This window comes from Saccopteryx bilineata, chromosome 12, assembly GCF_036850765.1.
Source record: "Saccopteryx bilineata isolate mSacBil1 chromosome 12, mSacBil1_pri_phased_curated, whole genome shotgun sequence".
Taxonomy (NCBI): domain Eukaryota; kingdom Metazoa; phylum Chordata; class Mammalia; order Chiroptera; family Emballonuridae; genus Saccopteryx; species Saccopteryx bilineata.
This window is the reverse complement of record NC_089501.1, coordinates 6,312,857-6,339,867: the sequence shown is the minus strand read 5'-3', so window position 1 is coordinate 6,339,867 and position 27,011 is coordinate 6,312,857. Positions and strand designations below refer to the sequence as shown.

The 27,011-nt window shown below is 43.8% G+C and overlaps 1 protein-coding gene across 2 annotated transcripts; it reads left to right on the top strand.

Annotated features, from left to right (window-relative positions):
* Window positions 1-1,670: 1,670 nt before the first annotated feature.
* Window positions 1,671-26,375, top strand: DDO (D-aspartate oxidase). Of its 2 annotated transcripts, none has more exons than XM_066247856.1 (5): window positions 1,671-1,817; window positions 3,980-4,155; window positions 5,402-5,510; window positions 10,240-10,416; window positions 23,859-26,375. In XM_066247856.1, exons 2-5 carry the CDS (start codon window positions 3,984-3,986, stop codon window positions 24,424-24,426), a joined length of 1,026 nt encoding a protein of 341 aa, XP_066103953.1. In that variant the 5' UTR covers window positions 1,671-1,817; window positions 3,980-3,983; the 3' UTR covers window positions 24,427-26,375. The 2 variants fall into 2 exon arrangements, with proteins under 2 accessions (XP_066103953.1, XP_066103954.1); XM_066247857.1 differs by lacking the exon at window positions 1,671-1,817 and adding an exon at window positions 1,952-2,724.
* The last annotated feature ends 636 nt before the right edge of the window (window positions 26,376-27,011 follow it).

The following is a 27,011-nucleotide window of genomic DNA, read 5'->3' as shown; positions in this document are numbered from 1 at the left end:
TTTTTTGAACGATCTCTCATTTAAGTCACATTGCTATAGTTCCATGCAGTAGAAAATAAAAGGCTTATAAGCTGCCTACGCATGGCTTTCTTTATTGTTTCTAAATGTTTTCTTTCTCCCTTTCAGAGGCAAGGTGAGGAAGGAGCCCTTTCAGAGATATCTTCTTTACCTTCCACTACTTTTCAGACACAGTCCTGCCTCGTAGCCAGACTTAGGGCACATTCACACTCTGCTCTTGCACAGACCTCCCCTGTAGCCACTCTCTTTCAACTTCCTGCCTCAGCGACTTTGATCACACCATCCTCTCTCCCGGCATTTCCTACTTTCTTCTTTTTTGTCCATCCTGGACTGGCCACTAGGGTCCACCTGAGTCCTCACAGCACCTATACTTACAGTGCTACTTCTTAGAGGACTGTTTTATTCTGCCTTGTGCACTATCTTGAGGAAGAAAACAATTTTAGCAATCTTTGTGTCTCTCATATTTCTTGCAATATATCTTGGACAAAGTGCTCTGGAAATGCTTGTTGATTGATTTTATAGTAGTTGCTCAATAATATATATGTATACACTGTTTTACAAAGAATTTTGCTGTTCTGGCTGTGTAGCTCAGCTGGTTGGAGTGTCATCCTAATGTATCAAGGTTGCAGGTTTGATCCCTGGTCAGGGCACATACAAGAGTCAACCAATGAATGCATAAATAAGTGAAACAAGTTGGTGTTTCTCTTTCTCTCTCTCACCCTTCCTCTCTCTAAAATCAATCAATAAATAAAAATTAAAAGATGTTCACAACAACTTGTAAGAGAAACCTTAGTTTGTTTCCAATTTTCAAATAGAGAAATGAAATTCAGAAGTTAAATGACCTAAAAAAATTTTTGGGGGTGACTTGCTTGAGGGAAAACAAATCTTCTTTGGCACCTAAGTATGTCCTTTGATTAAGACCCTGAACCTTGGAATTTGACGTTCAGACTGGGCTTTGCCATTTAAGAGACCTTGGGCCCTTCCTTTATTATCTTGGAGCCTCAATTTACTCATCTATAGAATGAGTACTTACCTCATTGGATGGGTGTCTTAATGGTGTCATACATGTGTCTAACACATGGTTAAAGCTAAATACACATTACGTACAATGTTATTATCATTATTTTGATACATCAAACTGCTTCCCTGTAAACAATCTTGTTGATTGTAAAGTGTCTGCCACACAGTGAACACTCAGCAAATATTTGAATAGTTGAGATAAAAAATGATTTGTTCTTTATCCTAGATTCTCTCCTAAATATTTTTTCCAGTTGACTCGGATCATCGTCAAAGTGATCAACAACATTGTTCTGCCCCCACCGCCCAGACCCAGCTGACCCAGCAGAGCCAGTTGCCAATGGGGGACGGCAGCCTGCTCTGGGCAGCCGAATGAGGAAGCCCGGGTTTATTCTGGCCAGAACTTGCTGGGAGTTGGACAGACTCACCCATTATTTACCATGCCTGTAAATCAGCTGGAGAAATCCCAGGCTGGTGGTGAGAAGAAGGCTTTGTAAATTAGAGAACTGCTGAGGTCAGACCCACTTCCAGGGTGGGGCAGAGCTGCACCTTCACAATTTACAAGATGAGGCCAAAAGCTCCTTTCTCCAGGGAAATAAGTGACGAGACCCAGGCGCGTGGGCCAATGGAGAGTAATATTAGAGGGAATGCCCTTAGTCATTTCCCCAATCGGAAGCAGTTTTGCTTTCTGTCTCTCAGGGCACTACACTAACCACTCACTGGGAAAACAAGTGTTGATGCCAGAGCTTCCTGTGGGTTCAAGGCCGCTTTTTCAGGAAAAGGTACTTGAATCCTCCTGCCTGCTCATGGCTCAGGGGTCATTCTGTACTCACGGCGGGGGTGGGGGGGGGGGAGTAGGGGGGGCAGTGGAGTGTGTGTCTTAACGAGATCAGGTGACAGCGATTTACGGGACACTGGGCCAGGCTGTATCCACCTTGCTTTTTCTCACTTCTTCTCCCTGGAAGCCGGCTGTTCTCAGCCACGGATTACTTCCATTCTCAACTGAATTTATTAGAACTGTTTTGAGAGAGTTGCCGGGTAGGGAGGCCAGTGTGAAATAGGAAAGCCAGTAAAGGATTGGGTGGCTGCCTTCTGCCTCTGGGGCACACGTGCGGGGCTGCACTCCTCCAGCGTGCCCCCTGCACTGGTCTGCCCCGTGTCACGGACCCTTCCCTTCTCCCTCCGCCCTGGCGTCCTGCTCCTTCTCAGTGAGCCAGCCACTGGGAGCAGTCAGATTAACGAGTGGCTGAGGAAGCACGTATACTGCTTGAAAAGCAGAACGAACTCTCCGGAGGACTTGAAAGCATCAGAGACCGTCAGAGCCTGAAGGGACTACTGACAGCGGAGCCCCCACCCCCACGCTTGTCTTGCTGGCAGCAGAGGGAACCACCTGACCTCCTCTTGAGGAAAGGTGAATTTTATGTGCAGGTGGCCTTACTTTATATCGTGACCAGGCGCCCTGGCTACTGCTGATTAGACAGAGCAGAGCAACTGTGCCAAGGACAGATGTACAGTCTGGTTGAGCCCAACAAACTGGTGCTGGAACATTGTTCGATAAGGATGGCAAGACCAACTGAGACTCTCTCTGGAGTCTCCACCTGAGACCGACGGAGAAGTGAGGCAGAGCGTGGGGACGGGGAGCCCGGTGGACGGTGGACGGGAGAGCTGCCAGCGGAGCAGCGCTCAGTGGTGAGGGGATGGGAAGGTGTTGAGCTCTCATCAGCCCTCTCGTTCCCAGGCTCCTGCGCAGCCCAGCCAGGCTTCTGAATTTCCATACAAGACTCTCAGAAAGAGCCCTTTTTATGAGACAAACTCTGTGGGCCCTTTATTTACACCGATAGGAGCTAATGAAGAATTTATGGGGCCTGGTTTACAGATGAGGGAGTCAGGGCTGGAAGAGCGAGGGTGGTCCCCCAGCTTCTAGGAAAGCCTGCTCCCAGTGGGGGTGGGGGGTGGGGGTGGGGGTGGGGTTTCAGGCACAGGGTGGAGGTGACCTGGGAATGTGAGGTTTGGGAAGGCGGTGGCAGAGGCAGGGATGGAGCTAGGGAAAGCTGGTTCCCAGTTAGAGTGAGGAGCAGGGGAGGGAATGTCAGTTCATTCGTTCAAACTTTCTGTCCAATGTGCTGTATTTGCTGCTTGTGTCTACCCTGTTTACTTCACTGACCTTCCTTAGGTTTTGCCCACAGGGAAAGTGGGTTGGGAAAGGGGACAGAATGAGTAGAAATGTTCCCCCAAATGAAAACCTCCTTACTTGTCGTGTGTCCTAAGGCAACTCCAGGCTGGTTTTGCACTTATGTCTTCAACTCCGCCCGAGACCTTGTTGCCCACATCTAGATATGTAATGGAAAGAGAGTTTACAATGAGCTTTCCGTATCCTGCAAGACATGCCAACAGGAAAGTTCTTGTTTTGAGAGTTTGCAGACCTCAGGGTAGAACCTGTTGCAGGAAGCAACCCGATGGAGGATAGACACTCAGATACCTTAATCAATAAAGGAAGGAGAATTTATTAAGCTGGCAAAGCACGTGGGGCTTGTAGCTCCAAAACACGGGCTCCTTGAAGTTGATTTTCTTACAGGTTATATCCCTTTACAGTATCTAAGCAATGGGCATGTGATTTCTTTGTTTGAGGTTTCCCAGGACTCAAGGAGAGGGGAGGGACAGTTTCGGCGGGGTCAGCAAGGGAGACTGGGTTTCCGGATCACTAGCCATAGTTACATACAGATCCTGCTATTCTTGCTTTGTGGTGTAACTATGGGATATAGTTAATTTATCACTGGCTGACTTGGTTACCCCAGCTGGCTCCTTTCCCTTATATGCTTTTTGTTTCTTCCTTCTCAGAGAAGGGGTGCCTGCCCCTCCTTCCTCAGACCCTCAGGGCCAAACTTTGTACTGGATGGAATAATCCCTAAAACAAAGCTTATAGCTCACACCTCTCTCCTCTCAGGTCCATGGATACCGTCCGGGTTGCCGTGGTGGGGGCTGGTGTGATGGGGCTCTCCACCGCTCTGTGCATTTCCAAATTGGTCCCACGATGCTCCGTCACGGTTATTTCAGACAAGTTCACTCCTGATACCATGAGCGATGTGGCAGCAGGAATTCTTATTCCCCATGCTTATCCAGGTGAGAGGGAGTTTCACGTCTATGTCAGACATGGGAGATGTTAGGTAGACTAATGCTTGTGAAATCCTGTTGACAAAGACAGCTGGATATACATATAAGTATAATGTAACTTTTTAACATCTTATTGGTTCATCTGTTAGGAAAAGCTCAGTGATGCTTCAAGACAAGAACAATCTTTAAGTCTTAGTTTAAGAAGCAAATGTTTAGTTCTTGCTCATGGTATGTGTTGATTGAGCATCAGCCATGACCTACAGGGTCCTAAAGTGACTGGCAGCTGCTGACTTGAATGTCATCAATATCTGTGCCTAGGGGAATCTCACTTCCCAAAGTAAAATACCCTGCAGGGAGCTCTTTTTGAGGGGATAACCTTTCTAGTACAGGTCTTGTTTCCTTGTAGCAGGTGAGCTCCTTGGGCTTCCCATTGATATACATTTTGTTCTCTGTTTGGTTGACCTGGGCCCCACAGATTACTTCTTTTTTTTTTCTTTTTTACAGAGACAAGAGAGAGTCAGAGAGAGGGATAGACAGGAACGGAGAGATGAGAAGCATCAAGCATTAGTTTTTCATTGCGCATTGCGACACCTTAGTTGTTCACTGATTGCTTTCTCATGTGTGCCTTGACCGTGGGCCTTCAGCAGACCAAGTGAACCCTTGCTCGAGCCAGCAACCTTGGGTCCAAGCTGGTGAGCTTTTGCTCAAACCAGATGAGCCCGCACTCAAGCTGGCGACCTTGGGGTCTTGAACCTGCGTCCTCGGCATCCCAGTCCAACGCTCTATCCACTGCGCCACCGCCTAGTCAGGCCACAGATCACTTCTTGTCACCCACCTGTATTTAACACCTATGAAAGTGGCCCTGGGTTCTTTCTCTTATTGTTTTAACTGTATAGCCAGCTGGATGTCTCAGCCATAAACTGACTTCTGCTCATGTTGGTGATAGACCCTTCCAGGACCTCTGGGATATACCTAGTGCCCAAAACCACCTGTCAACTGACTCACACATCAGATTTTGCCCTAATTGGTCGGTTTCCCCTGTGTCAATTGATCATTATACAAACAGATGCTGACAGCATGTATCAGCATTCAACTCTGGTTGCTGACACAGCCTCCACAGTGTGATACTTTATCTAAATGTTCTTCCTTGCCTCTTTATTTTTTCTCCCTTGGTTTCTAAGAAAGAGCTTACCAAAGCATAGTCATTATCATCATTTTTCTTTCTGTTCCACTTTGCTTTTCTCCATGATTACAGACACACCTGCCCACAAGCAGAAACAGTGGTTTAGAGAGACCTTTGATCACCTGTTTGCAGTTGCCAACTCTGCAGAAGCTGGAGAGGCTGGCGTCCATCTGGTGTCTGGGTAAGAGAGGCAGGCTGGAGTTATTTTAGAATTTAGAATGATTTTAACAGTCTTTAGAGTTCAACATGAGTTATTTTTGTCTGCTATGAGCAGAGTGCTGACCTAGATGTGGAAGGATTTAAGAGAACATTTTAGGGTTTTTTTCCAAAGAACTCAAGAAAGACAAATTATAGTTTTAGACCTTTTAATAATAAACAGCCATTGCAGTTTCTCATCGCAATCGTATTTTAAGTTTCCTCAGGGATTGTGCTGTGACATACAAATATGGCTACAAAAATATGTCAGGAAAGCAGTGAAGCTGGGTTATGTGAAGATAATGTGGCCGAGGGGAAGCAAACAGGTGTGATATTGGATGCATGCAGAGACCCAAAATAGAGAAGCAGCTTATATATTCGGTGTCCTTGGAGAATGCCATGTTCCAAAAATATAAATTTTGTAGGTCATTAAAGCTACCTTTTGAAGTGCCACTTCAGAAAAATATTTCTGAAATAGTTAGCACACTCCTATTTCATTCTTCATATCTGATTTTGTCCCAGTAGAGCCCAAGCTTTACATCGATCAGGCGTCTCTGATTTGACTTCCCCATGCAGTGGGACACTCCTGCTTATTAGCAGGGCTGGCAGCCTCTTCGAGTCTACTCTTGAGGCGGCCATGAGGATGCTAATCAGTGCCGAGACCAACTGCCACCAGAGGAAAGACACGACCTACACACAAGTTAGTTGCAAGAATCACACAGGCAGTTTATACTCACAAATCCTTTTGGCATGCCTGGGTACAGCTTAAGGGGGGCCCCATCAGCATGCTCCTCTCGGCTGTCTTTGGACAGAGCAGCGTGGAGACAGTCCACGTTCACATTGGATTCTGGGCGACCACCACAGCAGGGGGGACTCTTAGGTTTAGTACCTTTTTTGGCCAACGCCTTCTAACAGGTGTTAATTTACAAGATTATTATCTCAAACTACTTTTTTGGGAGTTACTTGAAGGAAGCCCTTTTTATGTTAATCTATTTAAACATTATATCAAGCCACTTCTAAGATGTTCCTAGGGAAGCTTCTTGTTTATGTTAATTTACAGAGTTATGACAACAAGCCATTTCTTATTTATGTATAACTTCACACACACACTAATTGGGGTCTGCTGGAAAGTCAGAGTCTGTTTATCACATTTGCACACACTATACTAATTCCTATCCAGATGGCATAATTTTATTTAATTTCATTAATTGATTTTAATTTTATATCTTAATTACTCATATATTTTTCATATTTTTCTATATTTCTGCATATTTAATTACTATAACCTTATATTACTGCAACAGATTTCAAGAAACATATACTATTAAAAGAGTTTAAAAATAATTCCTAAGTAATGTTTCTAAAACAAATTAGCACTTAAACTATGATAATATCTTTCTATATGGTCTTAAATAGAGATCACTAACCATTCTATCACTTTTAATTTATGACATAACTTACCTGCCATTCTGTGTTTTCCAGAAAAATGTTTGCCTTTTGCTAAATTATTAAGTCAACTACACCTTTTGTGCTTTCTAAAACAAAAACAAAAACAAAACAAAATGAAGACACTGTCCTCACTCCTCTTTTGAGATCAGGCTGTTTCTGCCAGTAACGTACCTGCATCAGGCACATTTCTACCTTTTCCTTTTCTTGCCCTCCCTCACCATCACAAACACCAGATGATGTTGATGTTGACGTAATAAATTTTCCAAAGTGTTTGTCCAAAGTAGCAACTTTCACATCTCTACCTCAGAAGATGGATAGATACTATAACTGTCCCCAAAGCCAGCTGATGAGCCTCATAAGAAAATGGTTGTCATTAATATACGGCCACACTTTGTTTTAGTCCAAAACCAATGTGGTATAGTATAATTCACAAACTTTGGCTCTATGTAATTTTTAAAAACAGCTACGTCCAAAATTCAAATAACCTTTCAAGAGTAAGACTTTGTCACCATTGAGGATATTAAAAAGAATGTATTTTAAGCCATTATAAAAAAGAGTTATTTATTTCTCTTAAATGCATGATTTTTATACCACTTGCTTCCAAAAAGAATTTGGATGAGTCAAGCAGAGACAAGGGCACAATGTTTTGTGCATCTTTGGCTTAAGTATACAGCCTTATGCAGCTACTCATTCCTTAAAAATATTTTTTCAGCATTCATCATCAATCTCAGGTACTGTCCTAAGTATTAGGGATATATAGTAATTTAGTACATACTGTTTGGCATATAGTAGATTCTCAATAAATATGTGTGGAGTGAATTTTTAAGAAAGACAGACATTGTCCTGTCCTCATGTAGCTTATGATCTTTGGGTAATGTCTCAAATCTAATGAGTTACAAATGAGACACAAGTTTCCAAGGGAAGAGTGCAGGGTGCTATGGAAGCATTTCTTTGGAGAATAAACTTGCTCTGGGATTTTATGAGAAGCCACCAGGAAAAAAAAGGGATGCTTCAGTGGAGACCATCCAGATGAGGTAAGTCAGACTGTGTGTAGAGGGGAAGAGGGCAGAGACAGTGCCAAGGCAGGAGGAGGCAGCATTCTGGGTAGAGGGAAGAGCACATGCATAGACCTGAGACTGGGGTGACTGTGGTGTGTGGGAGGGATTGAAAAGTTCCAGCATCGTGGAAAGCCATTGAGAGATTTTACACAGTGAATAATGGATCATATTTATGTTTCAAAAATATTCTGTCTGTAGCGTGGAGAACAGATTTGTGTAAAGAGAGATGATAGTGGGATAGATTAGGTGTTGATAGTGGGGATAGAGAGTAGATAAATTTGAGACATGTTTAAGAGGAGATTTGATGGGACCCGATAGTTGATGGCATGCAGGGGGCGAGAGAGGAGAGAGAGTCAAGGATGTTGTTTGGGCTTCTGGCATTAGCACTTGTGTAGATGGGGTCCCATTTTCTGAGTTGGATAAGAATGGGGAGCCCTGGCCGGTTGGCTCAGCGGTAGAGCGTCGGCCTAGCATGCGGAGGACCCCGGTTCGATTCCCGGCCAGGGCACACAGGAGAAGCGCCCATTTGCTTCTCCACCCCTCCGCCACGCTTTCCTCTCTGTCTCTCTCATCCCCTCACACAGCCAAGGCTCCATTGGAGCAAGGATGGCCCGGGCGCTGGGGATGGCTCTGTGGCCTCTGCCTCAGGCGCTAGAGTGGCTCTGGTCGCAACATGGCGACGCCCAGGATGGGCAGAGCATCGCCCCCTGGTGGGCAGAGCGTCGCCCCTGGTGGGCGTGCCGGGTGGATCCCGGTCGGGCGCATGCGGGAGTCTGTCTGACTGTCTCTCCCTGTTTCCAGCTTCAGAAAAATGAAAAAAAAAAGTAAAAAAAAAAAAAAAAAAAAAGAATGGGGAAAGGGGGAAAGGAAGTGTGTGTGTGGGGGTTAATGTATGAGACATGGAAGTAAACATCGGTGGGGAGTAGGCAACATGGGTCTGGATCTGGTTTTGGAGCTCACAACAGAGATCTGGGCTGGAGACGTACCCTTCTAGTGTTTGGCCTCTAGATGATTGTGAAAATATGCAAGAGGGCAGTGTAGCCTGGGAGAGTGTGCAGAATGAGACAGCAAGAGGGCCCTGTGTGGAGCCCTGCAGCCAACATTTATACTTTCCACAGGACTGCTTAGAATGAATTACTTAGTTATGACTTACTTAAATTCTGGTACATTAATGATCAATCACATCATTAGCAACCATGCCCAGCAATCAAATAATTTGTCTTGCAATTTTAGAGCAGCCATGACTTACAACATTTATTCCTATTGATGAAAACAGCACAACACTTATAATTTCAAACATATGGTTAGCAACTATTAGTAGGACTATTATAGGCTCTTTGTTAACAACCAATATCATCCCAGCCTCATCCACCCCAACTATACCTTAACAGTAGCAAGGCTCCCCCGACAGCTCTTGGCTTCCCTTATCAAGAGCTAAATGGATGACCTACAAATTATGTCATAATATGCACCCCAGCCTCCTACACCCCCACCATTCCAATTAAGATATTTTGTTCAAAACTGTGGCCAACGTTTAAACTTTTGATGGTTTGCTAGTAATTTATGTAAAGCATTATGCAAAACAGAAAAAACCTTTCCTCAAATATACAGTGTCATAAGTAAATAAGAAAATCTGGGCAAAAGCTTTTTGGTAAAAGAGAATTAAATTCAATCTTTAAAAGACATGCTACTGGCCCTGGCCAGTTGACTCAGTGGATAGAGCATCGCCTGGTGTGCAGAAGTCCCGGGTTCAATCCCTGGTTAGGGCACAGATTAGAAGTGACTATGTGCTTCTCTTCCCCCACCTCTCCCCCATTACTTTCTCTTCTTCTCTAGCAGCCAGTGGCTCAATTTGTCTGAGTGTCAGCCTCAGGCACTAAGGATAGCTTGATTGATTCAAGCATTGGTCCCAGATGGCGGTTGCTGGGTGGATCCCAGTCAGGGTGCATGTAGGAGTCTATCTCCCTTTCTATCACTAAAAAACCCCCAAAACAAAACAAAAAACCACACACATGCCTTTTTAAATCTTATCCCCCCCAATAATGAACATTTTAAATTTAGCTACTGAGTTATCTGAACCCAAAAGAATGGAAGAATAGATCCTTTTCTCTTTATGTGTGATCCAAGGGCTTTAGAGAATATCACATGAGGTTCACTAGAAATCTATTTCACAAAATTTCTGGAAATTATTCACCTAGTATGTTTAAGTTGGCAGATATTTCAGAGCATTCCTAGTGAAGAAGCGCCATTCTGGGCTGACGTGGTTCTGGGATTCCGAAAGATGACGGAAGCTGAGCTGAAGAAATTCCCCCAGCACATGTTTGGCCAGGCCTTTACAACCCTGAAATGTGAAGGCGTCACCTACCTCCCATGGCTGGAGAAAAGGTCAGTTTACATGGCTCTTTGCTGCTTCCTTTGTCTGTCATGCCCATAAAAAACTTCATAGCTATTCACAAAATATAGACTAAAAATTCTCTGTGGTCCCTCAGAGCCAGTAGTGGGATTCAAATAATTTAACAACTGGTTCTCTGCCCTAATGACTCTTTAAATATAAAAAATCGATATACCAAAAGGTAGTTTATTATTTCATGTATTTAATACTTAAATAAGAACAATAAAAGAAGCACACAAAACAAGATTATATTATTAGAAACAGTTTTAAAATATCAATAAAAATATTAAATAGAGCCTGACAAAAAACAATAAAACTGTTATTGAAGATATTTCCATATTGCTTCTTGATTGGCGTCCTCATTTGCAATTGTTTTTACCTATGGACGGAATGAACATTACTAGGGGTGCTTAGAATACACTGTTACACAGAAGAATGTTAAAAAAAAAAAAAGAGTAAGGAATGTGAATCTGTGATTTCCACATTGGGCGGCTGCCCAGGCACCCACCAGAGAGAGAACCCTGATTACAAGTGCCATTTTAACAGCTGGTTCGCCAAACTCAAAAAAATTAGGTATTGGTTCTGCCAAACTGGTGCAAACTGGCTGAATCCCACCACTGCTCAGAGCTCTTGCAGTGTGCTTTGTTGTCACAAATGGCTAGGACTTTGTAAAAGCAATTTGAAGACAGTGTCTGAATCACGGGAGCGAGTCACACCATTTTGGTAGTAACATACCCATCTTCTACTTCTAGTGTGCACGGGATACATGATTTGGTCCCCACCCCTATCCCCTTACACATACCAGTAAAACCCACTTACTAAAATAATATCTTATTTCTTTCTCTGTAAAATGGAGAAGTTTGGAAAGTATGCTTCCAGCCATAAAATTAGGTGATTTACTCTAGTTTTTTGAATGGGAGAATCCTATGCTTGTTATAAATTATTTTTGAATATTTTTTGCATTAGCGATAAAAAAAAATACCTTCATCATTTTCTTTTGTTATAAATGAGAACTCTAAAAACTGAGGGCTTATCTAAATTATGTAATTGATTCCTCACCAAGTTTAGCCCCAAATACCTTGAACTTGCATTTTCGCTTGGTTTTTAAGGACTTCTATTCCCAGTTGGTTAAGAAATACATCAAGAGCATCTTTATTTGGGACACCTCAAATAAATCTCTCTATAGTTTAGTCTAGAAATTGCAGGCATGTTGGGGGTTGTGAAACATTGGCTTTCTCAATCTCTAAATGTGTATATTTGGTGGATAGATAACATTGTGAATTATTGTATAATGTTAGAAAAGTGACGAGGTAAATGGGCAGTAATGATCTGGTTTCAGATATAGGATATAGAATAATTCAGATAATTCATTAATTCCACAATTCTTTGTTGAATACCTATATATACCTGGCACTGTGCTAGAAACTGGCCAAAAAGAAAGATAAAAATCTGATAACTTTTTTTAAGGAATTTATAGTCTATTGGGGTGATTGTGGGCATATATGTATATATGGATGTACTTATATTTCTGTATTAATCAACAATTACAGAACACATATGGTGAGGGTTCAGTATAGATCTCTGAAAGCTGAATGGGAGCACAGAGGAGGAGCCTAAGTCCATTGGGCACATGTCAGGAGCATCATGATATATCAGGGGTCCCCAAACCACGGCCCGTGGGCCGTATGCAGCCTCCTGAGGTCACTTATCTGGCCCCCGCCGCACTTCCGGAAGGGGGCACCTCTTTCATTGGTGGTCAGTGAGAGGAGCACATTGACCATCTCATTAGCCAAAAGCAGGCCCATAGTTCCCATTGAAATACTGGTCAGTTTGTTGATTTAAATTTACTTGTTCTTTATTTTAAATATTGTATTTGTTCCCATTTTGTTTTTTTACTTTAAAATAAGATATGTGCAGTGTGCATAGGGATTTGTTCATAGTTTATTTTATAGTCCAGCCCTCCAATGGTCTGAGGGACAGTGAACTGGCCCCCTGTGTAAAAATTTTGGGGACCCCTGTGATATATTTTTGTAGCTTTATAAGTGCTCTTCTCACTTTTACCTCTTAGTAATTTATATTGGTCATTTTACTTTTGTAAGTTCCAGTTTTATAAAACCTACATTTTTAAAGCTTGTTCACTGGCCCACAAACCACTATTTGCATGTTAAATTTGTACCTGAATACATCAGTTAACAAGGGAGCATTTTGAACCATCACATGATGGCGTTGCTCATCAGCCAACATTCAGGTTTTAGCAGCAGCAGCATCTTTCCTGAACAGCGTTCTTGTGCAGTGTTGCATTTTTGTCCTTATATTATAAAAATGAGTGGAAAAAACATGGAAGTGCTAATGTTAGTGATTCAAAGTTGAGGTACATGTACTTTATCTTGAATTCAGAGGGGGGAATTGTTAGGCATGCCAAAATTGAAAATGTTCATGATTGGGGGAATAAGATTTAAAAAGTCATATGTGTAGTTTTTTCTTAATGTCAATATGCTGCTTAATTTTTTTATTATGATAAAAAACAGGATGGAGGAATGTGTACAAAATGTGAGATATAAAAAGTGAGGTGTCATTAGAGAGTTTTATGATTTGGGGCATTTGTAGGTCTCTTGGGCTGAAGTTTCATTATTACCCCAAATTCTATTGTTTGGTTTCCACATCTTGGACTTTTGTCTCCATGTTCTGGAAAGTCTGTAAAAATCTGGAGCTCTGTGGTCTCTGGCAGACTGGGGAGAAGCAGGTGAGGAAAACCCCACAGAGCGTTTGTTCCCATCGCAGAGACTGTTGGGCTGGCCAAGGGCTCCTCTGTGTGGGGCTGGCCAGGGCTGGGTCAGGGAGAGTCGTGGACACAGAGATAAGGGAAGTGAATAGACTCTTGTAAACCCTTTATCCAGGTCCCTAACATTTTGCTTGGTCATCTTTTCTCTCTCTCCTTATACATATTTAATTTTTCCAGAAGCATTGAAGAGTAAGTTGTAGACGTGATGCCCCATTATCCCTAAATGTTGCCACATGTATCTTCTAGGAACAAGGATACCCTCTGACATAAATACAGTACCAGGATCAAGCCTGGTATTTATAATGATCAATACTATCACCTATGGACCTTATTCACATTTTGCCAACTGTTCAAATAGTGTTCTTTATAATAATATATACATATATACTGTATAAATATAATATATATATACAGTAATATATACATATTTCTGGCCCATAACCCAATCCATGTTCATACATCACACACTGCATTTGGTTGTCATGTCTTGTTAGTCCCTGGTCTATTTTATGACCTTGTAAAGATCATATAATAAGACAGACCAGCTGTGTGATAGAATGCCCCTCAGCTGGGGTTTGCCTGATGTTTCTTCATGATTATACTAAGGTTATGAATTTTTGGTGGAAAACCGTAGAGATGATGTTGAGTCCTTACTGCATCACATCAGGAAGTGCATGGTGTAAATTTGTTTTCTTCTGGTGACATTAACTTTAATTGCCTGGCCCTCCAGTTTTCTCCACTATGAAGTTACTACTTTTTCCTCTTGCAGTTACTAAGTGCTTTGTCAGATTATACCTGAGGCTATGTAAATATCCTGTTCTTTGTCTAACTTTCACCTACTACTTTTAGCATCTACTGATGCTTCCTTACCTGAATTGTCACTATGTTTGCCAAGTGATAATTTTCTAACTCCTTCTATATTCAGTTTGCTTTCTATTATAAGAAAATGTAACTTTTTATTTTTCTTATCCTTTTCTTTTTTCATGTGACAGAGACAGAGAGAGAGAGAAAAATACAGAGAGAGGGACAAACAGGGACAGAAAGACAGAAAGGGAGAGAGATGAGAAGCATTAATTCTTCGCTGCAACTCCTTAGTCTCCTTAGTTGTTCATTGACTGCTTTCTCATACGTGCCTCTCATACGGGCTATACAACACAGCGAGTGACCCCTTGCTCAAGCCAATGACGTTGAACTCAAACTAGCAACCTTGGGTTTTAAGCCAGCGACCTATGGGTTCAAGCCAGCAACCATGGGGTCATATCTATGATCCCATGCTCAAACCAGCGACCCTGCACTCAAGCTGGTGAGCCCACACTCAAGCTGGTGAGCCCACACTCAATCTAGATGAGCCTATGCTCAAGCTGGTGGCCTCAGGGTTTCAAACCTGGGTCCTCTGTGTCCTAGTCCAACGCTCTATCCACTGCACCACTGCCTGGTCAGGCAACTTTTTCTTTTTCTATATTTGTTTATATCAGTATGGACTCATGGATTCCTATTTTATTTAGTAAATTTCAATCTATTTTATTATTTATTTTGATGTTCAAATTGTCCAAGATTTGGCCAGCTGGAGCCCCTTCAAGCTGCTCCTGTGTCCTTTTGACATGTCCGCATCTTCTTTTTAAAGCATTTTCTTGCTTTTGGGCACAAGTTTCCACATATCCCAATTTTGAGAAGAAAAACATTTTTTTTTAATGACAATTTCCCTCCATCTTTTCCTTACTAGAAGCCTGAAGCAATGCCACCATTTAAATTAATGGATCCAGTGCAGAAATAAACTGCCTTTACTCCTTCCCCCTTTCCCTTCCTTTCCCTCTGTCACTGAAGTTTCACTCTGTTGTGATTCTCTGAATGTGTAGCTAGAGACCTCACCCAGTATCAGACCCTTCTCTACCTTGTTCCGCTTGGGACAAGAATAAAAACAGAAGTCCACATGAGAATGTGCAATTATTTAAAAGTTCCTGATCAAACTAAGGAACCATTAGATAAGTTATAATTTATCTTTTTAACAAACATGTCTAACAATCACCCGAAGGCCAAGTTTACATTTAGAATTCTTGGAATCCCAGGAGCGCTGCACCTGACAATGACAGCACGGGGGCGTGGGTGTGTGTCAGGAGGCGGCCCGCCCCTGCGCTCAAGCTCCAGCCACACTCCCCCTCCTGAGATGAGCTCTCCCTTGGCCACCCCGGGGGTTCAGGGGTGCACACAGGGGCACTATCTACCCCAGAGAAGACAGTGCAGGCCCTGGAAATGGGGAGCGGATGGGGGGAGGCTGGGTGCCCAGCTCACGGGCTGGAAGTGAAGGGAGAGGCTTTGGCTGAGCGCATCCTCGGCCCACGCACTCATTTGTCAAGGCGGCTGCAGAGGGGTAAGCGTGAGGTCCGGGGAGGTCCAGGGGAAGGAAGGTACAGCTCAGATTAGCCAGGCTGCTGCAGAGTCCAGGGAGCAGTAATCACCGGGTCGGGGTGTGAAGAGTCTCTCCCAATCTTTCACCAAAGCACTGCCTATCAAATATAGACAGAAGACAAATAGAGATTCTCCCTGGGAAACAGGGCACATTGCTTTCATTTTGTTTTAAGGGACAAATAGTAGATAAGATCCTTGGAGGATGGGGAGCTTTGAAGGGACAGGTATCTACATGACATTTGAAGATGTGATAGATGGGTGGCATGTGGGGGAGGGTGGAGACAGAGAAGCCAGTGTCATCCCCAGCGTCTTTGTCACCTCTTCTGAGGAGTCTTCCTAAGTCTCCTAGTTTGCCTGGGGCTGCCCTGGGCACTGAGAAATTTCTCCCTGGGCGGGGTTGGGTGAGCTTGTCACTGTGAGTGATGGCCAGTCCCCCACATGGCCACAGTCCCAGCTGTTCTCCCATTCTCACTGAGAATGAGTGTTTTAGCTCTGGGGTCAACCTCAGCCATTTTCACAAGAAACAAATACAGATGACTTTCAGACAGCAGGGGTTTAAAGTGCTTGGGTCCATTTTTATGCAGATTTCCCCTGCATATCCCATTCCCCAGTTTTTGCATCTGTGGATTCAATGGATAGGGGATGCAGAGGACCCACTGTATGCAGTGTTCTATGCCATTTTATATAAGGGATTGGAGTATCCCTGGAATTTGGTATCTGCGGGGTGGGGGTGGTCCTGGAATCAAACCCCCAGGGATACTGAGGAACTGTAACTAAGTTTTGGGGAGTCAAAAGTTATTTTTGACTACATACCACCCTTAACCCCTGCCTAGTTCAGGTGTCAACTGTATTATCTGACGAGTTCAAATGCTTTCAGGGTGGTATGGCCATAGACCAACTGTATTATCTGGGAGATATGTTCTGTCTGCTTCTAGAGTAGGGGTCAGGAACCTTTTTGGCTGAGAGAGCCACATATTTTAAAATGTAATTCTGTGAGAGCCATACAACGACCCATGTATGTTATGCACTATCCAATAAAAATTTGGTGTTGTCCCGGAGGACAGCTGTGATTGGCTACAGCCACCCGCAACCATGAACATGAATGGTAGGAAATGAATGGATTGTAATACATGAGAATGTGTTTTTTTTTAACGTTATTATTATTTTTATTAAAGATTTGTCTGCGAGCCGGATGCAGCCATCAAAAGAGCCACATCTGGCTCGCGAGCCATAGGTTCCCTACCCCTGTTCTAGAGCATCACCTTCTAGAAAACAGGCCCCTTATTTCTGTAATAACCTTATTCTCAGGCCTAATTGCTAACTGTGGGACAAAGGCCTGGGAAGACTCCTGCTACCCTCTCATTAGTTAGAAACCTGCTGTCACATTTTACTTTACTTAAAACAACCCCAGTGAGTGGCAGGCACTTTGTGCCTGTAGGGCCAGTAGTCGGGGTTGCCGTCACTGCAGCCAGGCAGGTGCAGATTCCCGTTAGACTCGGACAGATATTACAGAAACTGCAGAGCCAAAGAATGGTGGGTCATTCCTTTATCCTAGCCTCACATCTGGCCGGCAAGAAACACACAGAGGGAAAACACTTCCCTTTCCATTCAGGGCTCCCAAAGCCACTGGCACATCTGAATTTTCCTGGACTCAAAGGCCCCCATCAGTCTTAGTCACCTCTGGTTCCCCATCTGTACACCTTCTCCCTTCTCATCTCTGCACAAACTGGCTTCTCCTTCAGCACCTTGCCATCTTGGCTTTCTTCTCTCCAACTAAAAATGGCTTCTCCTTCCTCCTTCTTTTTCCCCTCTGCTTAAAACTTTTTGGCACGAAATCCCTCCTCCAGCACCCATTAGCACAACAAAGCCCCTTCCTAAGCAGGAAGGTAATCAGCCCCATCACCTGGGCAGTGCCATTCATGTAGGCAGTGGCCATTTTTAACAATAAAAGTGAGAAAATCAAGAAAATACAGATTTTACAAACTCATTTGCCCAACAGTGCCCGTGGGGCCACTGCCTGACTGCAATACCACAGGCATGATGACCAGCAAGCTGGGGTTTGTGCCTTGGAGCCCGTTGCTTGTTGTCTCTTGTCCCCAGCCTTGGGAAGGCCTTTTTGAAGTCCATCTGTTTGATATACACTTCCACCATGACAGTGGGCTGGGACACCGGAGATCCTAGCAACCCACCCTATCTCTCTCAGCACCTGCTAGGGTCCCTGATAACTCATGCTTCCTCCTGCTGCCCAGTGCAGGGCCGGCACTGAAACCTCGCAGAGGCTCCGTTCTGTGGAAACTGGCTGTCCCCCTTACCTCAGGGCCTGGCGTGGGGCCAGCAGGCCGAGGTGAAGAAGAGAGAGGGCCACCAAGTCCTCTTTTCTCCTGAGGGAGGCTCTGTAGAGCGGCGGCTTCCTCTGAGCCCAAGGCAAGGATTTAGGCCCGCTGGAAGACTGGGCAGCCTTTCAGGACAAGGATTTAGCCTGCTGGATGGCAGGGCAGCCTGGTAGTGAGGGACTGCGACCTTGGGGCTCACTCTGAGCTGCCAGCCACTCTCCTCTACCGGAAGCCACACAGTCCCAGCTTGTTCCTCACACCCAGGATCCGTTTTGTTGCCTCCTACTCCCCTTCTACACAACGTGGATGTTCAGCCTCCTGTGGTCTGACTCAAAAACAGGCATTTTACTCAGCAAGTCAGAAAGGGAAAAAAATATTTTTAACCACAAATTAGATCATTATTATTTTTTATAGAGCAATAAGGATCATCTCCCTCTCAAAACATATATCTCCAGTAATAACCATAACAAACAAATGAACAAAACCCGCTGAGGTTTAATCAGCCATACAGATCGTTTTTATACCTTTGGCCAGTGGAGTCAGTCTGCTGCTTTTTACTTGCTCCTTCCAGGAAACGAATCATAGAGGCAATAGGTCAGCTGAGCCTGACTCTTTGCTGGACATCTTACCTAAAGAAGTCATTCGAGCTGGACCAGGATTGTCCTGCGTTTGACGACATCCAGAAAGCTGGGTGCCCATTTCTGTACCAGGGGCCCTATAACTTAGGTGCATTGCTTACTTTTCAGGAGGCCATGCCTTGTTCTGCAGCCCTGATAGGGCCCACACTGACCCCAGCACTGACCACACTGGCTTCTCTCCCTCTCCCTTCCTTCCTGCTCACCTAGCAAGTCCTTGGGAAAGCCCTCTGTCTCCCACCTCCTCTGTCTGCTGCTCTCCCACTGGGCCAGACTCACAGCAGTGCCTATGAGAGAAAGGTGGTTGCCTCAGCAGCTGCCCTGAAATATGGATTCTACATCAGCAACGTGACAGGTTGTCCTTGACTTACAAATGTCTGACTTGCAAAGGTCCCCCCCTCTGAGCAGCAGGCCTCTGCTGCCCTGCACCCAGCACATGCCTGCTAGAGCACAGCCTTCCTTCCCCAGCGTCCCTCAGGATTTCTGCCCCCTCCCAGAGTTTGCCCCCCAACCCCAACCAGAGGAACAATGGGCCAAAAATGGCCCAGACACAGGTCTAAAGTGAGCACTGCCCTTTCTCCCTGGCTGTCCAAGGATGAGGCGGGTGGGGACCAGCCAGAAAGATGAAAAATGATTTGTTTATTTTTTCTGATGAAGGCGGCAAGGTTTAGTAGGAGCAGATGGGGGCTCTGTGGGTGTAATAGCCTTGGGAGCTTCCACAGCTCCAGGGACTTCTGCTGGGCTTCCGTAGCTACTCTAAAGCAGCTGCAGAGATGAAGGTTTTCCCGGACTAAAGTACACGGCTGCTCCCCACCTGCACATTGAAACCCTGTGGGCCTCATTCACATGCTCTTCCCCAAAAGGACCAGAATGGCTCCATGCCTGAACAAGGCTTATAGCGATGAATATGAGTTTGTGGGGTGGCCAAGGCAGAGATGAAGATTCTGAGAAGTGGGAAAGAGAATGCAGTTAATTTTATTAGAACATGCATTGCAAGGAAACGAGGGGGGAATGTGGTCATCAGATGAGATAATGTTGTCAGGTCATAATTAGACTATACAATGTGCAGGAAGTCCCAAGTATCTTTCACTCAGATTCTCCAAATCTTAAACTTACCATATTTGCTTTATCCTTTTTCCTCCAAATATACATTTTTGCTGTAAGCTGCAGATGTGATGCTCTTTTACCCTAAATACTGAATATGTATTTCTTAAACTCAATATATTCTCTGTATGATCAAGGCCAAGTAATCAGAACGAGGGCATTAAATTAACATGGGTACATTTCTGAAGTCTACAGACCTTACTCAGATTTTTTCCAGTTGTCCCATTAACATGCTTTATAGCAGAAGAAAATCCAAGATCACATATTGCAAAAATAATAATAATAAATATATTTAATGGCTATTTATATTCATTAGAAGCAGTTGACTAGGTTCTGCCTAATTCAAAGGGAGAGGAGTTAGGCTTTAGCCTTGAAGGGTAAAGTTTCAAAGAATTTTTGGTTCTATTTTTAAAAACACCACCATTTGTCCTCTAAGTACAAATTGTTTACATTCCTATCACATGCAAAATATTCATATATATAATTTTAACTACTCTGAGCTTTTTCGGGTATAGAGATACATTAAGTGTCACTATGAAGAAATAATGGATTATTTCCCCTGTAAATGTATATGCAAAGTACTGTTTGCCAACTGAAATCTTAAAATTAATTTTCTTCCTCATTTTCAGACAAATAGACTAAACTTAGTAATTTTCTGATCACTGTTAAAGTGTCATGCTTCCGGCCTGAAGCAAGAATTAAGGTTTTTAATTGATTATGCTTACTAATACATAACACGTCCTACATAAAATCTCACAGAGCCAGCCCTCTGTTCTGGGTCCTTGAGCACCATCTTCTCCCGCTGCCTTTTGTACCTCTCCACGTCTTTAGCAATGGCTTTCTAGCTCTCTACTGTTTCTTTCCTCTCCATGTTATCTTCACATAGTGACTCAAAACTCAGTGCTGTTTTTCTCATCCTAAGAAACTTTAAACTCTAGATCCCATCTCAGGAATCACTGGTACTTCCTGGGGCAGAGAGGAGTCCAGGCAGAGGCTGGGGAGATGTCCCCTTTGTAAGGTATTTTTCCCCGCCGAGAAGGGAGGAAGGGGGCCAGAGCCACAAAGTGTAGAATAGCAAAGGCTTTATTTAGTACAGCGCATCCCGCATCCTGCCCGATGAGGTTCCCTGGCCCCGAGGAAAGATGGAGGCCAGGGAAGTCGCAAGTGGTGACCCGTGTGGGAGATATTTAAAGGGTTCCTAGGGTGGTCGAGCTAATATGACGTGGTGAAATCTCACTGGCTGGCAGACGGTAGCTTTTTTCCAAAGGGTTCCTGGGAAGTTTCTTTTGGCGGGCTTGGTTGTGGGCGGTCCTAGCCAAAGTTCGTGGGTCTGACCTTTCCCATTATCCACCGACCTTACACCCTTCCCAGCTCTGATCCCCAGCTTCCTCCTGAGTCGCAGCAGTTCTCCTAGAATCAGTCTTCGCAGGCTCCGGCTGTCTGCTTCTAATGGAGAAAGTTCCAGCCAGGCTGAGGAGCCAACCGGGGAATGGACGCCATACTGTCCCCTCCTCCCTCCATCCTTCTTGGTCCAGAAACAGATTTTCTAAAAGCAATCTGGTTTGCAGGGAAGTATCTGGGTCTTCACACAGATGATATTGTGCCCCAAGTTGTCTTAGTTCCTTGGAAGAGAGTCTACTTTATATTTATGTAACTCAGAGACTATTTGGATAGTATTCCTAGAATAAAGGTACCAGCTGTCAAAATGGTAACAAAAGAGTGTTAAAATCCCTATGTTTGGCAAGGCTGAAAGTGCTTAGAAAATTTAAATGACAAGAGGAATCTTTTCCCCACTTTCTATTCATTAGGTTCAAAAAACAGTTAGGGTCTATATTTCAGTGGTGAATGGCAGGTGCATGTGCGTGGATTCCAGGCAATATCTTGGCTCTGCAGCACCCCTCCTTCTGTCCCTGCTGAGCTGCGCCCCTGCCTCCCCTTACCTCTCCTCCAAGGTCCTGCCTCCTTCTTACAGCCCCGCTCCCCCGGGCTGCTGTCAAACAGACCCAGCCCTCTGCACCAGGAACACACCAGGGACCTGCCTGTCCTCTGCACTTCACCCCACAGGTCTCCACACCACAACCTCCACATACCCCTTTAGTGCTGCCCAGGATTCCTCTCATGTAGCCTGGACTGTGGCAAGGGAAGGCAGGAAGGGTGCAGGAATTGCCTCTAGTCCCAAAAGAAGGGAGGGGAAGGGGGGACTCCCCTTTGCTCCTGGGAGGTACAGTGTGTGTGTGTATAAAGAAGTGCTTAGTGTAACTCCCAGCAAGTTGAAGGAAGTCCAGTCCTGAAGACAACCATGCCCCAAGTTTATTGGTCAGGCTGATGTGGTCCAGCAGAGGGCTGGCTTCTAGGCTTGGTAGAAATGGACATTCTTGGGTTTTAAGGTGATGATCAGAGGACACTGGGCTGGGGCTATTTAGCAAGCACAGCTTTCCCCATTCCCCATTTCCTCATGGATAGTTGGGGCTATGGTATTCTCTCTGTCCAGGGTGAGGTCTTTCTCAGTTGCAGGAAGCCCCAAGAACAAAGCCACCAAGCTTCTTATATCCCCAACCATCTATCCCCAAGCAAGACCTCCAGAATGACTACTTCATATGGTCATAAAGTCAGCCTTGTAGGTACCTGGCCACCAATTGAACATCCAGCTTCCAGGTAGTTTCCTCCTACATTTTTGTGCTATCTTAGTGCATTGGCCATGGGATACAGAGTAATGACTGAGTATCATCACATGGACCCATTGTTGCCACACCAGGATGAGTGGTCCCTGGGCACATACAGTAAGTTTCCCCCTGGGGTCTGAGTCCTGGGAGGGACCCAGCACAGCAAACCTGACAGGGCTTTCCAACAACCTGTCCACTATGATAATTTAAGGAGTTCCCTGGTAAAGGGTGGATTTTCATCAGTACTTCAACCAACAAGTTATCCTTAACATGGAAAAGGACATTTACCTTTATTGAATGTTTTTAAGGTTTTAGTCATTGATTTTACAAAGAGAGGAGAGAGAGAGGTCAGGAAGGAAAAGTATCAATTCATAGGTGCTTCACTTTAGTTGTTTGCTGATTGTTTGTTGTATGCGCCTTGACTGGGTAAGCCCAGGGTTTCTAAGCAGTGTCCTCAAATTCCAAAGCTAGTAAATTTTCTTATTTTTCTGAATTAAGAGAATAATTCTGAGTTCTAATTGGAATGGTTGGAACACAGAATATAATATTTACATATTAACCCTCTCATGGCAACATCCTTTTGGTAGACATGGGGGGGAACAGAGCCCCAGGTGCAGAAGAAAATATTGGGCCCCTTAAAAAAAAAGAGAGAGACAAGGAAAATAAAAATACATGTTAACCATATTTTTAAATAGATAAAAAACATTATGTACTATTAATGTTAAAATTGCACATATGAAACCAAACTTAGTGTCATTAAAAAAAATGTGAAGTTGGGGTTTTGCGGGGCACTTTAGAAGTCGGGACCCAGGGCACATGCCCAGTGCGCCCACCATTAAATCCACTTCTGGGGGGGGAGCATGTCACCCCTGTCCCAACTGTCTAGTTAGGGAGAGCAGACTAATACGAAGAAACATGTAAGCATTAACAATATGAGACAAAATGTCCAAGGCAGTTAATTTAGGTGCTAAATAAATGACATAAACAAGAAAGACTTGCATATTTAAAGTATCACATTTACTTGGTATTTATTTATTTATTAATTTTAATGGGGTGACATTGATCAATCAGAGTACATAGGTTCAGAGAAAACATCTCCAGGTGGTATATATTGAGCATCTGAAACGATATGGAAACTCTACTATACACAAAACGGACAAAGTGCAGGGTGGGGCAAAAGTAGGTTTACAGTTGTTTATATGGAAAAATACAATAATTAATAAATAATACAAGCATAAACTGTGTTTCACATACTCACAACTGTAAACCTACTTTTGTCCACCCTGTATATAATTTCACTGGCTTTGAATTTTTGAAATAGGTTTTTATTTAAGTTTGACTTTAGGAATCTCCAGTTTCCGAAGATGTGAAGCAATTAGTGGCTAGCATTTGGCCTCCTTGGGCCCTGGAAGCTCTTGAGGTGTTTGTTTCCGTGTTCCTGTCCATCACTTCCTGTAGGGGGTTGAGCAGGAAGCTGCTAAAGCTCACCTCCTGGTCTCTTGTTCTCCCCAGGTTAAAGGAAAGTGGGGTCCTGATACTCACCCGGCGAATAGAAGACCTGTGGGAGCTTCACCCATCCTTTGACGTTGTGGTCAACTGTTCAGGCCTTGGAAGCAGAGAGCTTGTGGGAGACTTGAAGATTTCCCCTGTGAGGGGACAATTACTCAAAGTTCAGGCTCCCTGGGTGAAACATTTTATCCGAGATGGGAGTGGGCTAACATATATTTACCCTGGTGCATCCAACGTAATCCTGGGTGGAAGTAGGCAACAAGGAGACTGGAATCTGTCCCCAGATGCAGAAATTAGCAAAGATATATTTTCCCGATGCTGTGCTCTGGAGCCCTCCCTCCATGGAGCCTGGGATGTAAGGGAGACGGTGGGCTTGAGGCCCTTCAGGGCTGGAGTTCGGCTAGAGAAAGAGTTCCTAGCCAAGGATGGCCGGAGGCTGCCTGTCGTCCACCACTATGGCCACGGGAGCGGGGGCTTCTCTATGCACTGGGGTACTTCTATGGAGGCTGCCAGGCTGCTGAGTGAGTGTGTTCAAGCCTTGGGGACCCCCACTTGCGAATCAAAGCTGTAAGTAACATGAAGTGACAGCAAATGGACAAGGAGACTATTAATCAAAATATAATTTCCTTTCAAAATTAGAAATGATACAATGTGTAAGGATAGATATAGGACTAGTATTAATCTAATTTAGTGCTAATCTGGTACTAGATTTACATCTAGTACTAATCACATGGGACATAAAGCTCTATTTCTGTTAAAAAATAAAGATAAAAAAAGATTACTTTTAGATCTGGTGTGCAAGAATCTACGCTAATTTTACATGGTTGCTAAAGTCCGTAGGGATCTTGATATTTTTGGCTCATAAATCCACAGGAGGAGACAACGTATGGAAATCCCTGAACTCACTGTCAGTTGCAGAGCTGCCCATGATGCTCACAGGTTGTAGTGGAATTAACATTATAATCCCTGTAAATAAAATCACATGGTGATCAAACAATAAGAGTTTATTACATTTCATGGAAGATAAAGCATGAATCCTGTTAGAAGAATTCCTGGTAGAAGACACGGATGAAATTACCTAAGCATATGGCATCAACTCAATAGCTGTCTGGGGTTATTCCCCTAGGGGTCAGATTTTGCATTACCACAGGTGGTGGAGAGTTGGCTCCGGTGACTTTGCTTAAGCATTTCTGAAGATTGAATAGCATGTGCAGGCAAAGAGCTAATTTGCTAATTAAAATGGAACAATCATTCTGAATAAAATATAACCAGAGTCTTCTTCATGTTGTTAAAAAGTACTGTGAAGGAGGGGAATGTGTCTCATGATAAAATGAATTTGGGAATTGCTGAATTAAATATATTTAACAGGGCCTGACTAGGTGGTGGCACAGTGGATAGAGTATTAGCCTGTGATGCAGAGGACCCAGGTTCGAAACCTGAGATCACTAGCTTAACTGTGGTCTCATCCAGCTTGAGCTCAGGGTCGCTGGCTTGAGTGTGGGATCATAGACATGACCCCATGGTCACTAGCTTGAGCCCAAAAGTTGCTGGGTTGAGCAAGGGGTCACTCACTCTGTTGTAGTTCCCCGGTCAAGGCACATATGAGAAAGCATTCAATGAACAACTAAGGAGCTGCAGTGAAGAATTGATGCTTCTCATCTCTCTCCCTTCCTGTCTGTCTGTCCCTATCTGTCCCTCTCTCTGTCTCTCTCATAAATATATATACATGTATATGTACATATATACATATATAACATATGTATATATACATATAACATATATATGTACATACATATATATAATAGGTTTCTTGACTTGGGTCTACTCAGAGCCTTTAAACCATTCATGGTTATCATGAATCCTCAGGAGGGCTTTGGCTTGAATGAATGGTGAAGGAGGTGAAGATCGGGACAAACAGGTAATTTTAAGTTTAATTTTGGGGAAGATGGCATATGTGTAGAAATGAATTCTATTTTGGATATTCTGAGGGAGATATGGGTTAGCAATGAGAATGTGGGAAGGAGAAAGCCCCTAGGACAGCTTCATTTTTACTGTTGTATTCATTGAGCTTTTGCATCTGATTTTATTTAAAGAGAAAATTCTGATGGAAGAGAGAAAGAAGGTAGGGGCCGGAAACAGAAAAAGGGAGAGAGAAAACACATTCAAGTGTGAGTTCCTTTTTATAGATGTCCACCAGGGGGTGGTATTGTATCAAATTCAGATAAATTGGTAAATTTGAAAATTTAGAAATGGCTAGAAATGAAAAAATGGATACTAAGTGTGTTGAATGAATATGTGATTCTTTTGAGTTTACATGCCCCAAAATGCCTTTTTTTCTGAATTCTGTGTAAAGTATTTGATAAATGTACAAGCTTAGACTGGGAATCCACACAGACATATACTAACACACTTGCATTACATGAAATCTGTGAGAAATAATGTTATGATAAAATGGCATTGTAAAGAAGGAAAAAGAAATTTTTAATGGTAAAAAATAAAAATGAAGACTGCTGCTCAGAATAGGTAGTCTTCCAGTCGTTTTTACGGTGGTTTGAAGTGTTTGCATTTGTTGCTTTTGCCCCCGATTCGATCTCACGGCATTTTCACGTCTTGTGGGTAGGCCCACAGTGTCACCCTGTGACATTGTCTGTCTGCTACTTTCAGAGTTCAGTTTCACTCTGCATTTTCTATTTCTAATGCCCAACATTACAAGACTGAAAGATGGAGGCTTCCTGAGAAAGGGCTCATGGCCGCAGCCTTGTTTCATTTTCACTAATTGCTGAGTCTTTGCTCCCACTGTCTCTCAAAGGTTTTGGTCAGCAGCTGCCAAACTTGGCTGCACATCAGAATCACCTACCCAGCCCTGCTCTATTAAATTGGGATCTTTGGAGGTGGGGTGGGGACACGATGTTAGTATTTGTTCAGAATTGCCCATGGGGTTCGCACTGAGAGCCAGGGCTGAGAATCACAGAGCCCTGTTCCTGTTTGCTCACAGAACTCTGCTACCACCGTAACCACTAGCCTTCCTTTCCTTTCTCGACATCTTGAAGCATCATCTTGGGGATGTGTTTACATAACCCGGTATGTCCTTAGGCTCTTCTGGTCAAGGAGGCTGTAGGAATTAGCTGTCTCACAGTGGGTCTCTAGAAATGCTGG

Bases quoted from the DNA above. Each gene is read 5' to 3' on its own strand.
- DDO (XM_066247856.1), top strand. From the start codon at position 3,984: ATGGATACCGTCCGGGTTGCCGTGGTGGGGGCTGGTGTGATGGGGCTC. The intron at 5,511-10,239 runs GTAAGAGAGGCA...AGTATGTTTAAG, and splicing joins GGCGTCCATCTGGTGTCTGG to TTGGCAGATATTTCAGAGCA. The intron at 10,417-23,858 runs GTCAGTTTACAT...TGTTCTCCCCAG, and splicing joins CTCCCATGGCTGGAGAAAAG to GTTAAAGGAAAGTGGGGTCC.